Source organism: Saccostrea cucullata, unplaced genomic scaffold (assembly GCF_032062105.1).
Source record: "Saccostrea cucullata isolate Sc308-1 unplaced genomic scaffold, CSIRO_AGI_Scuc_v1 ctg2578, whole genome shotgun sequence".
Classification (NCBI taxonomy): Eukaryota; Metazoa; Mollusca; class Bivalvia; order Ostreida; family Ostreidae; genus Saccostrea; species Saccostrea cuccullata.
Window position 1 is genome coordinate 9,591 of NW_026935499.1, and position 13,525 is coordinate 23,115.

The window sequence follows — 13,525 nt, forward strand, 5'->3', positions numbered from 1 at the left end:
TTTTTGGCTTGTCTTTTATTTAGGTAAGTTAAACATTAGTTCTATGAATAGACCCCTTTTTCAAAAGCGATAGTATGTCCCTGGTAAGACCTACAATAACAAATTTTAAATTTTTCTATAAAATTCCATGTTTCCAGATCTGTTAGATGATGACACACACCCAAAACATGCTCAGCTCATTGCGTGATGAAAGATTTAAAATAAGGAATCTTATGAATATGAACTAGAAATAATCTACACGTTATACAATCATTCCTCCACGTAAATTATGAGGTTAATATTTTGATTTAATAGACAACTGTTTCAATGAAATCAAAGACCATCTACCAAAAAAATCATTCTGACCCTACACGTAAGAAAACGTCTAAATTAGTGGTCTTTGGAGATCAGTTCTTCAACAGTCGTTTGGAATATCTATGGGCACTAATTGTGATCCATTTTGCCGACTTGTTTCTCGGTACCTAGAAAACAAAACATCGAAAAAAAATCTAGATGAGAATATTGATTTGACCTTCAAAATTATTATATTAATTAACAATATTTACTTTCATTCACATGTTGACTCGATATATCCAAGTGTTCTTAAAATAAAAGAAAACATACAATCTGCTATAATCTGCTATTTTGTTTCAATGTTTTGCTGACTTAGGACGATACAGACCAAGTTACACAACTAAACAGTAAAACAAAGGAGACGGCTTCAGCATTTTTATTATCGTCTTTCCTTATTAAAAATGTCCCCAACTTATATGGCATATGTGGCTTATGTGGCATAATTGGTCAATTTTAAACTAAGACAATATAATAACAATGAAGTTGATATTACGGAGGTTTCAAGAAATTTGTTTCAAGTCAACATTTCATTTACTTTATGGACTTTATAATAACCATTTAAGGATAAATAACTTATCAAGCGTTAGACTTCAAATCTTATATCAGGCCTTTTGATACTAGTTGACTTTGGAAAGTATTTCTCATTATAGAAAGTATAAAAACTATAATTCTATATAAGTTTAAGTGTAATTATCGGTATTTAATTATTTTTGTAAGATTCTAAAATACGCGCTGAAATTGTTTTATGCTGTACTATTTCTAAGCTAAGTATCAATTGGAACTTAAAAATAAAACTCAAATCAAAAAAAAAAAAAGATTTTAAAATTGTTTTATAAATATTATTCAAAAACCATTTTTTTCATTTAGAACACAGGAAATCCGATAGAAAAGATAATTCAAACATACATGTAAAGTACAGATAGGTCAAAAGGGGGGGGGGTAATAAAAGGCATTTAAATTTATATCAGTAATATCTTTTTATAAATCCGACTGTCTTGATATATTCGCTATAAGTAAAGTTTTTGGAGTATTATGAAAAAGGACCAATCAACGACTGGCCTGGTGTCACGCGTTCCTTAAGGCGACACTGATAATGAGCCACATAATCATAACAGCTTTATAATGGTCATCTTTGAAGTCCCTCGGGGTCATCCGCTATAGTCTAGACCTACAACCTCAAAACAGCTGAAAAATCTCAAACACGTCTTTTTTCACGAGTTAAGGGTTTTACCTTTATAAAGTACAATAAAACTGTATCACCTTTCTCATCTCTTTGTGAAAACAAATACCTAGGAATGTGAAGAAACAAATCTGGAACGACACCTTAATACTTGCATTTTTTAGGGAACAAAGATGTTTTTATGCCATTAATGTGCCGAGGGGGAAAGGCATATACCCGTGGTCAATAAAACAGATACAAGGAAACAATTTTCTTCAGGCTATAATATAATCCGCTTCATATTCACATAGCTCTAATATTTCATCACGTCATAGCACGTACTTGTGAGGCTCGCAAGAACACCCCCCATTCTAAAAAAAGTTGGGCACCAGCCGACCTCATTCTTTAGATCAATCATGCTCTTATGAAAATTCATCATTTGATCTAGAGCCATTCTTCTTTTTCTATATAAGCTCTACTGCTTTTCAACTAAATTTCCACAGCAACAGTCCGCATGTCTTAGTTTCGCATTTATAACTCTGTAAAGGCTAAGCATAGCGACACCTACATAATGCACATTATTTTATTCAGCAAGCATTTTGCTTCATTTCAATTATCCCATATTCTATTAATTTTTCTATGTAAAATATCGCATCAAACGGGTTTTTTCAAATAGGAAAAGGAATTTGACGGGTCTTTATGGAGTCTGTCTCCTGCCACCTTAATTCTAACAATACTTATTAATGCAAGTAAAAGTGTTTCATTGATCATTTTGTAGATTTTTCCCAAGTTACTAATAGCAGTATACATGTAATAATGAGAAAATTTCTGTTACATGTAGAGCATCTCTGATGAAGTAGATGTAGTTGGCTATAAACCATTACTTTCAAAATTAGTTTGGCTTAAAGTTAACAATTTGATTTTTATATAGAGAATAATACATACCCTTTTCCATATTACATCCTGTATCAGCCCGAGGCACCAATATCAGCCCGAGGGCTGATACAGGGTGTGATGTGGAAAAGGGTATGTTTTATGTTTATTACATACTTAGTAATAAAATACAGTACACATTAATTGAGAAGAAAATAAGTCAATAATCATTCACGGACTTCGAACATGTACACAGTCTATTGTCTCATACGGTTTGTGTTTGTTTCTTCTTCTATTTCAAATGTACCCGATCCGTAATTTGAAAATATAATCTTTTATTTGTCAATTAGATTATCCTAACATTCAAAAAGTTAAAATGAAGAATTTATGTAAACCCAAAACATATGTTTGATCACAAGTACTGTTTTTTAAGGTTCAATTTTTAAGGGGTGTGATATTGATCCGTACCAGCCCCGCAAATCCATATCAGCCCTGCAGGGCTGATACGGCTAATGTGACGTCAGGCATATCGCATATGCAAAATTCAGGTATTAATTACTAAGTTTGACTGTAATAAATCATATTATATGAGTGTTTAATTTTATATCTCAGCAATGAATTTCGGTATCATGGGGAAAGTTTTAAATAATTTTTCTCCATTGTACTTTTCAAATTTTCGTTGTGCTTCATTATCTCAAAAACCAACAGAAAATGTTGTTTTTTTATTTTATGAATGGATTTTGGTACAACAACCACAGGCATTTGGTAAAATAAGCGGGAGATATCCCGTATACGAAACAAGTGTCTATGGCAACAACCCCTCCATTTTAGACAAATCTCAGGACAACAGCTTAAAGATAAAAGGTCTAATTCACAAGTTCCAACAATTTCCCTTCCGTCTTTCGATTTAGTTCTCATTAGAAAAACAAAACAAATGGTGCAAACAATACATGCAATATTTTCTTCAAAAATAATTTGTCAATGGAAGAAAATAAACGGATGAAGTGCATTCGAATCCGATTTTAGAAGGAATGCCGGCTTCATCCAGCTTTTCCGCAGAACATCACTCTTCGACTGTGTCGTTTCACAAACTGCTGAATTTTTGTAACATGGATGCAACATTCCAGGAGAATTTAACCGCTGTTGATTGTGATGTATATCGCTGACAATGTCCGATATCAAGGTGAAGTTCTTGTGCCATCGATAAAATCACCACGTAGAATATCGGCATTTCATCGATACCTATCTGGGTCATGATGGGATATTCCTTCAACTGGAACCGAGGTCGTTGGTTGGGTTTCACGATTCCGTCTACTGAATGCATATTGCTTATGCAGAGTACATATGGCGATTTTCCAGTTTGGGGCTCTTTGTTGATTTCTTTGGCAACTTCCTTTGATATGAATTCAAGTGGATAGCCCGAAATCAACATGTTTTTAATGTCGTCTGTGCACTGTTTTGCTAAATACCAGAAATGTTCCTGCAAGTTCCCGCCAAGCGGTAGTTTGACTTTGAGGGGAAGGTGAACTGCAGCCACACCCGGGTAGCCTAGATACATGTTTTTGTTTTGGGTATATCTTCTCATGTTCACCATAATTTCCACAGGAATGTTCAAAACCTTAACATCATTCGGAATCGATGCTTTTATCAACTGACAAAACGCAATACAAGAAGCAGCTATGCAAGCACCTGTCACTGTCACGTGATTTTGTTTACACTGATGAAGAAAGGTCTTTGACTTTGAAGATTGTAAATTTGACCTAATGAACTTCGTTGATTGCTGTCGGTTCCTCAGCTGCTCAATTTCATGATCGAAATGGACATCGTATGCACGGAGGGCGTCAATGTTTTTAACACTATCCTCATTACTGCACTCAGAAGAAATGAGCCTCCGGTTGGGATTTAATAAAGGGAGCAGGGATTCTATGGCTGGTAGCATCTTAATTTTTTTAACAAAACGCGAGTCAATTGAGTGTTTCTGAACCATATCCAAGAATTCAATGAAATCTGCAAACAATGTTCTAAGATAAGTCCCATCAGCTAAAGTATGGTGAAAGCAGAACACGAATGAAAACTCGAAATTGGGCTCACTCGACTTTACCGTGTCAACGTTGCGCTGCTCCTTTTCATTGTTGACAATAGTCAGTCGCCATAGTGGGCCATCCTTCACTGCAAAGGATTTACACGATTCTTCGTGTAAGAGTTCTTCCTTATCACAGTTATAAGAAATTTGAATATCGAGTTTTGCTGGGTCCATTTCAACAAACTTAAAGTCTGGATACTCTTCTCCAGTTTCTTTGATTGTCATTCGAAGCATCGGATGTCTTTTCAACAAACACACCATAGCTTCACTGACTTCTTCCAATTCCACGGGTTTTTTACACAGTAGGGTAGCCATCTGTGCGTAGATGTCCACGCCTCTGATGTAAAACACGTGGTACATCGTCTCCAGAGGTCCGAGTTTCCTCTCTTGTCGCATCCGTAGACAGTCGTTGAAAAACAGTGGTCCGGAGTCCATAACCCTAATTGCGTAATAAAAAAGTTAAAAGTTAAAAAACTCGGCTATAATTATTAAAATGCCAATTTACATCTTCGGATTAAAGTTTATCACTTATTTATCTCCATCGTGAAATTGAAATTTCACACTCCAGTTAGGTAATGGAATAAAAAGAAATTTGAGAAAATTGGATTTAAAGCAATATGAGCTGTATCTTCGAAAATTTTATTTTGCTGGTAAAATGTGCTATTATGATTAATTTGTATGTAATTTAAACCCTTATGACCAATAAGCCCAAAATAAAGTTTAAAAATGTTTCAGAAAAAATATTTCTGTACAACCGAACATACAGTTTTATATAAGAAATCATTATTGTACAGGACGACAATAATTCAATTGTGCTTCAATCAAAGCTAATAAAAAATTTTCCATCGCGAATATGAACAACAGAAGTTTATAAATGATTTATTTTTCTGTCATTAAATTAGTTAATCACAAATTTGCAATAAAATTTTCCGATGTCAAACATGCAGCTTATATTGCTTTAAACTTACTTTTCCTTGGTAAACATTCCTTTCCGTTTATAAATGAAAAAATATTTCCGAGTTGAATAGGACATAGAGAATCTTTTCCCAGTGACACACTTTTTAAAAAAATTAACACAAAACTGCATTCTGTTTAAAAGATCGTAAATTATTATCTTTTCCCCTTTAGCCAAAACATCATAGTATTACGTAACCGGTCTTGTAGACAGATATATATGGCACGCCAAATTCACAAAAATGAGCTAAACATAGTTTCACAGTCGATAAACATAGATTCACGTTTGTAAACTATACTTTACAATCGTAAACTATAGTTAAGAGTTGTAAATCATAGTTTCACAAATCGTGAAACTATATTTATCAGATCGTTAACTATAGTAAACGGTTTGTAAACTATTGTTTACAAATCGTGAAACTGTATTTATCAGATAATCTATGTTTTGCAATCGAAAATGATTGTTTTCAGTGTTAAGTATAGTTTACGGTTGTGAAACATAGATTATCGCGTTAACTATGGTTTACGGATGTAAAATATAGATTAACGTTGTTAACTATAGTTTACAGTCCGTAAACTATAGTTTACAACCGATAAACCTAGTTTATCAACAAAGTCTATTGTTTACGCTTATTATAGACAGATAAACTTAGATTATCATTCGTAAACTATAGTTAACAACCGTTGAATATAGTTTTACAGAAGAAAACTATACTTAACGAATCGTTAACTATAGTATACGGTTTGTAAACTATAGTTTACAGTCGATAAACCTAGTTTATCAATTGTGAAACTAGGTTTATCTCATTTTTGTGAATTTGGCGTGCCATAGATATATGATTTGCACAATTTTTTTCTCTTAAGGCCGTCTCTTACCTGTCTCAGAACATCATTATAGTCGGATAACCGGGTTTAAAATACTTTATGCATCGCTAAGTATGTTTGAAATGTGGGCAGATTTATATACTGTAGACCTACTTTTTTCCACGGGGTCATCTCAATTTCTATTAATCCGTGGGTAGAAAATTACGCTGATTTCTCAGACTAGCATTAAATGCCTTACATTTATATTAAGTACGCTTGGACGAAGAACTGCGAACGATAGTATTGTTCTTCCGCCTATCTCCAAGTCAATTTTCAAAAGTAAACATATTCGATTAATTTTTAATATTTTTTATAGATAATTATACGGATTTTCATAAAATATTACTTATTTGGGAAAACAAAGAGAGATAACTTTAAAATTTTGGTAAAGCTTGTGTTTTTCACTATAGAAATCAACGGAAAACGGAAAATAGTTTTAAAACATCTCCCCCCCCCCCCCTGTGTCACAAAAATTCCTTTTTACAGGTAATTTGGAATGTTATTTCACTAATTCACACCAAAGCTTTCTGTGTGACGCGGGGGGAACATATGTTTATTAACAAAAAACGATAAAAATGCTTATTTTCAACCAATTTCAAAGCGATTTACATCTGAAACATTATATTTTATTGAAACATTTATGTTTTATTTATTGGTCTTAAACATTAGAAAAGATATAAGGAACATATAATCATTTCCAAGACTATTTCAAAATATGGTGATGCTTGAAACTCCGATTTTAGTGGAAAATTTCGTCTACCCCCCTTTTTTCAAGAGCTGGAATTATGGATAATTTACTGTTTAGCGCTGGTATTAAGACAATCATTCAATTACCATTGAACTGTTCTTTGTATTAAACAAAGATTTTATGCCCAAATTGCTATTTATATTGAATTAAATGGTTCCAAAATGTAGGCGGGAATCGAGAGTTAGCGTGCGTATTTCTTACCGCGGAAAATTTGTGATCGTGTACATAGCGTAAATTAATACCACGCGGAAAAAAGTGCTTCTACAGTATATTGAAAACATTTATTGAAATTTTGCACTTTTACTACCTTTTTAAATATCTAATTGAACGATGTCTTTGAGTAAAGTTAGACTAGTTTGTGTGCGCAGGTGGATTGAGTTGGTGAACACTTTCTTTGATTTACTATTGGTTACGAATTTTCAATGGCCAATATCAAAATGAACCATCAAATCAGATCGTTTCTTTTGTAATATAAGCTAGCCAAGTCTAAATTCAAGTCACTGCAGAGCCGGCGCCCTGATTAGACACTTCCACCTTGCACGAGGTATTTATCATATATTTATAACTTTAAATTACAATTTTTCTTAGTAAATAAACGACTAAGATTATCTGAAATAAAATTTAATATGTATATTCTTGTCATACGTAATGGATACTATGTATAAATTGTATATATTTACATGTACTTATATTTTGTTTTTGTAGAATCACCTTATATGTTACGTAAATAAATTAAGAAACCTACAGTGCCATCAATATTACACTAGGTCACAGAAAAATGCGGATATATGAGTGAATTGAGGGTTTTGGTGTTTTGACGCTACTCTAAGAGGTAGCGTTTTGTTTATCAAAATCGGGCACATCAATAAATTTCTATTTCGATTTTAAAGAAAAGTTTATAAAATATATTTTAAAAATTCTACAATAAAATGATGTCAAGCTATCGCTTTAGTTTATAAATTGAACCACTATAAAAGTTAAAATTAAAAAACATATTAAAAACATATATTATATTTTTTTCAGAATCTATCATAAATGTCATCATATTTTAACATTGTCTTTGGCTTCAGAAGATGGTTTTAATGGTAACATTAAACCACCCACAAAGTAAAAAAAAAATTGTGTCTAATAAATATAAGTTCGTCTTTGTAAAGGAGCTCTGCGGGTAAAATTTCAGAACTGTTATTCATGCACTGAAATACATGTATTCCAAATATCGGCAATTATGACGTTTTTAGGCTTCAACAACATGAACAACTAGTGTCAGATGTTCCCCAAACGCTCCCCATGTCCCTTATCGTGCCTTATTCCTCTAAGACCTTTTATAAATATGTTAAGTATCCCAGGATTTCATTTAAGAATATGAAAGTTACAATGATATCACCTATATATTGTTTAACGTTTTGCATGCGCGCACACGTACATGTACATGCATATGCAAGATGATTATGGCATGCTGATTAAGCGATTAACATATCTTTCTATCCCGCGAATCAAAGAAAAAAATACATATATAAATTTACCATTTTCAAGCATATGTCATTTTTTTAATATATCGATTCACATTTTATTTCTCTACTTATTTTAACCTCGGGCTCAAAGTTGGTTTTATTCCGACGACAAGGCAGGGTTAAAGTCGACTAAGGGTATCACGCCAATACCTAACCAATCAAAATGAACTTATTCAATAGTAGTTCCATACATGGAAAAGGGGATTTTCCTTTCTGTTCAGAATTTTTTTTAAATATTTCCTCTCAGGCCATTTTGACAACTCTGATACCTGTGCCTGGTAAATTTTATATACTTTGTAAATAAATATATAAAGGTTTTTTGACCGGAACTATTCATTTTTTCCAATGCATAGGGGGCTACTCTCTGGGTTTTACAAGAGATGTTTAAAAAGACATTCGTGTCAGCTAATGTGACCAACATTGTTTAACACCTTCTTATTAATATTTTTTTCATGAATGCAAATATCTGATTATTTTACGAAGGAGCGTACATGTATATTGATTTTTAATATACCGAAAATCGCTATTTCTGGGGATTGCGTAATTCTAAAAAAAATTTCAAATAAATTTGAAAGGTAAATTAAACAAAGGATGCTTGGTATTAAAATATTATTTCAAATCAGTAGAATTGAATGCTATTAACGACATCTGAATAAATAGGCCATAAAAGGCTTAAATGCCAACTTTGGTCATCTGCACTTTAATTTTAAACACGACAGGATTTGTAATTTTTTCTGTATAAATTAATAATTTCTATATACTTTGGAAACTCAAATGAAATATTTTAATACACTTTCCTCGAGCTCTTTTCTGCAGTTTTCCTGAAATTCTATGTGGGTCCAAGGTGTTATTTGAGTTTAACAGTGATTCTCTACGTTGCCATTAATTTGATTTGTTTGTGTGTGTGTGTGTGGGGGGGATATTTTTATTCTTAACCTATTTAACGTTGGAGTTGAATCTTGTATCTTATTCCAAGAACTTAAGATTGATTGTGACATTTGGATGAAAGGTCAAGGTCATTAAAAACCACCACCTCTTTAACTTCTAACCTGTCAACCGAAATAAACTCTGAAAGGTGTTTCTAGATACATGTACATGTACTTCATGTTTCTTTTTAGCCTTGGGTCAAGGACAAAGGTTAAGGTCGATTTCAAGTTCATAGGTCAAGGTGATTTTGGTAAATAGTTAATATCAGCATTTTATTCAGGTTACCAGTGACCTTGACCCAAGTTTTAAGGTCAAGGGTAAAAGATCAGCATGCTTCAGTATGTTACATGTCTTGATATTTAGAAGTTCTTTATTCTGCATGAACATCAAACACTCAAGTATACTGTCTTTTAATACATTGTGTGTGGTCGCATGTGCGTGCACGTCCATGCATTTACTTTTGATAGTAGTATAATGTAGGCAATCATTATATCTATTCATATTTGAAATTTCACCCTGTATTATTGAGAACCAAGAAAGTTGTAGGCATTTAAAGTTTTAGCCAATCAGATTGCAGCACATGTGCATGTGCGTGCGTTCATGATTATTCTTATATATCATGCTGTAGATCTTCATAATGTAAGACTATGTTCAAAATTTCAAAGGATTTTGTCAGAAAACAAAATAGATATTTAGACTTTTAATTTCAGCCAATCGCAGCGAAGGGCACCTGCATGCGCGTGAGATCTTGCTATTTTGAGCATGTCATCATGTCTATACTACTATTATATCCTTATATCATGAGTTTCAAAGCATTTCATCCAATATTTAAAAAGTTACGGCTAAATCTATTATATTGGTCATTTCACGTGTTACACGTGCGCGCACATGCACGCACGTGCGCGCAAAATGACCTTCGTTCCGCACATCTACATAACATACCTAGTGACCCTAAAAAGGTTTCACCTAGATCGGATGAGTAGTTTACTCGCGGACAAAAAAGTACCGGAGAACAAAGAAAAAATTCAGAAAAAGTAAAAACAATTTGTTCCCAAACTTCGTTTGGGGAACATAATTACGTGACGTTACAAATTTTAAAACTGCGAATTTCGGATAAAAGATTTCAACCTAAGTGAAAACAGCAAGAAAAATGTCAATCAGAAGGAAGATTAAAGGGAAATTAAAACCAATTCTTTTAGCAGTGGTTCTATGGATATGCATACTCAAATTTCTCCATAAATCCACTACGTCATAACAAGTAACAAATACATGTTGGATAGTTTCAGTATCCTCCTTACAAAATTACATGAATCAGATGTTTTGATATTAATTTTCTTAAGATAGTACCCGACAGGAAAAATTCTATGAAGTCGGTATTGAAGCCATTGTACTGAAGAATCATTTGTTGTCTTGAAACATACTCGAAAAACATCTTGTGTGCATATATCATTCACTCCATGAGGGGACAACTCTGAATTCCACTTTGAAATTGCTGTAGGCTTCAAACAATTTTTGTTTCTAAAAATTGTAAATAATTTTTTAACATTTTGTATTCAAAATAATATATTCAAAATAAAAAGGTAAATAAGGCAGACAACTTTTGTTCAGTATTGTTCTCTTAATTGCCAATTTTTTTTTTTTTTAAAACACTTTTCAATGGCATTAATAACACCATTGTACTGCATTACATTTAGAGTAAAATCAATTTTTTTTTGAAAAGCAGACTTTGAAAAAAAATACTAGCATCTATTTGTGTATACAAAATAGATGCCTTTATCATTGTTTATTTTACGAGAAAAGTATATTTGAAGGGACCTATAAACTAGTTTATAGGTCCCAAGTATTTGTTATTTGAACGTTGGCTTTTAAGGGTCGGGGTAGGTTGACACATCAAGTGTAGTATATAAAAGGTCGGGTTTGATCTTCACATTCCTTTCTCCTGAACCTTTCTTTCGCTAGTCTCGTTTACCCCAGACTCTCGCTCTCGAGACTTAGCCTGAGCGAGAGTCTGGTCTGATTCCTATTTAATTTTTGTAACCAGTAGAGGTCGCTAAACCGCGAACAAGATGGCGACTCCCATGAAAATACATGTGAGAATTTACTTTTTAAACAAAGATATGTGCGTTTTTTTGTTCCTTGTAAAGCAAACAAAGGTATTTTATGATAAAACCAGAAAAAAGTAAAGGCGCAGCCTCTGACTTTTTCAAGAATACATATCTTAGCATCGAAGAGAATGCATCAGCCAATGAAAATCCATACCGATTTCTCGGTAAGCCTCGATTTGAAATTACAAAAATTAAATAGGAATCAGACCAGACTCTCGCTCGGGCAAAGTCTCGAGAGCGAGAGTCTGGGGAAAACGAGACTATTCTTTCGCAGGTAAAGACACATAACAGTTGCTTGCAATAAAATACATGAAATGTTGTTTTGTACCTTTAAAATTTGTATGATTTTTCATTTGTGCATTGTTCTCAACCATTTTAACGCTGTTATTACTATTAATGTGCATTAATTATGACGGATGAGATTGGATTCAAACACTTTACAAAGCAGACGACGCGCATAAGGTTATGCTAAAAATTCGTTTATTTAGACCTTTTTATTGTTTTACAATGATGTAATGTTGGTTATTAACAATAATAACTCTCTTTTTGTTTCATACTGCTTCGAAACCCGGCAAAAGCAAACAAGAATAGGTCCTATGCATGTGAACAACAATAAGGAAACTCGGTCGGAGCTTCTCGTGGACATGGACTCAAATAGGCCTACAAGACTACAAGTCAAAGAAAGGCATAGAAAATTATCTTCAAATCGTTTGGAAAACCAGACATTGAATATAAGTATAATCACAGATTAACAGAGTATATCAGGTACATCAATCACCTTTGTATTGCATTAATTAGTTGAGTGTGTATACATGTATACTTGAATTGTCTTTTCCACTGTAGATTGACACCAAATTATAAGCATTGTCTGCCAGCATAGCTTTTGATGTTGCTTCTATAACTATTTGTTTAAGAAATGTTAACTTTCAAGATCAGAGGGAGAAAAAATGACTTTGAAAAAGACTTTTAAAAGAGAAGAGGGGAGCTAACTGGAAAAACTAAGTACCAGAAATCAAACGGAAAACAAAATAAAATTAAATATATATAACAACCAGTAAATCTTACAAATTAGGTTGCAATAAAATAATCTCCCAAAATAGCTGCAGATCTACATTCAAATCATAAAATCTCTCAAAATAAGGACTAGCAGTTGCCTGAAATTTGTTTAAAACTACGGTCAAAATAACCCAATAGATTGTTTTGATATATGCTCTTGTAATGTTAGGTACAGATAATACAGCAGCTTAATTTTTTTTAATATAATCGATCAATGCATACTATTTATGCAAGATATATTACTGTATTCAGCGGCGGCTCACACAAATTGGTCCGACCAAAATAGTTCCATCATGATAAGTAGATACAACATTATTGTTCATGATAAGAGTAAAGTTGTGTATGTCATACGTTAAAGAAATCAAAAATAACGTCAAAATATTATTAGAAAGTCACTTTCCCCTCGAAATGCAAATAAAAAATATCAATATTCCTACGCTCGCTCCCTCCTCAGCCTTTTTTTTTTAAACATGTTTGATAACAGAGAATATTTAGGTCATTCTTCGATTCATATTTTTTCACCGATGAATTGATAATACTATATCAACAATTGTATTAAGTACATGTTTGTTGTCCGTTAATTATCATAAAATTTCCTTTTAAAGAAAAAATTAATCATTCTGTGTGTGTGTATTATTAAATGACGGAATTTTCAATCCCTGGCTGGATTCTGCTCGTGTGTACACTTTGTAAACATGATAAACTGTAGGGTATAAAATGTGTAGCAAAACGAGAACTGGGTCGGAGATTCGGGTTCGTGTTGAAGTTCAGCATACCATTTTATATAGAACTTGAATAATGTAAGTAATTTCTGCGACGAATACATTAGTATATTTCAGTAATTTTCAAAACAAAAAAGGTTTTCAGTTTAGAATTTTCCGATCCGGTCCTGATTTTCCTAACCCGGCCATT

The 13,525-nt window shown here is 32.9% G+C and overlaps 1 protein-coding gene across 1 annotated transcript; it reads right to left on the bottom strand.

Moving 5' to 3' along the window:
• Window positions 1-3,357: 3,357 nt before the first annotated feature.
• LOC134243010 (uncharacterized) lies at window positions 3,358-4,907 on the bottom strand. Its single transcript, XM_062725219.1, has one exon. It carries the CDS (start codon window positions 4,881-4,883, stop codon window positions 3,450-3,452), a length of 1,434 nt encoding a protein of 477 aa, XP_062581203.1. The 5' UTR covers window positions 4,884-4,907; the 3' UTR covers window positions 3,358-3,449.
• Between the last annotated feature and the right edge of the window lie 8,618 nt (window positions 4,908-13,525).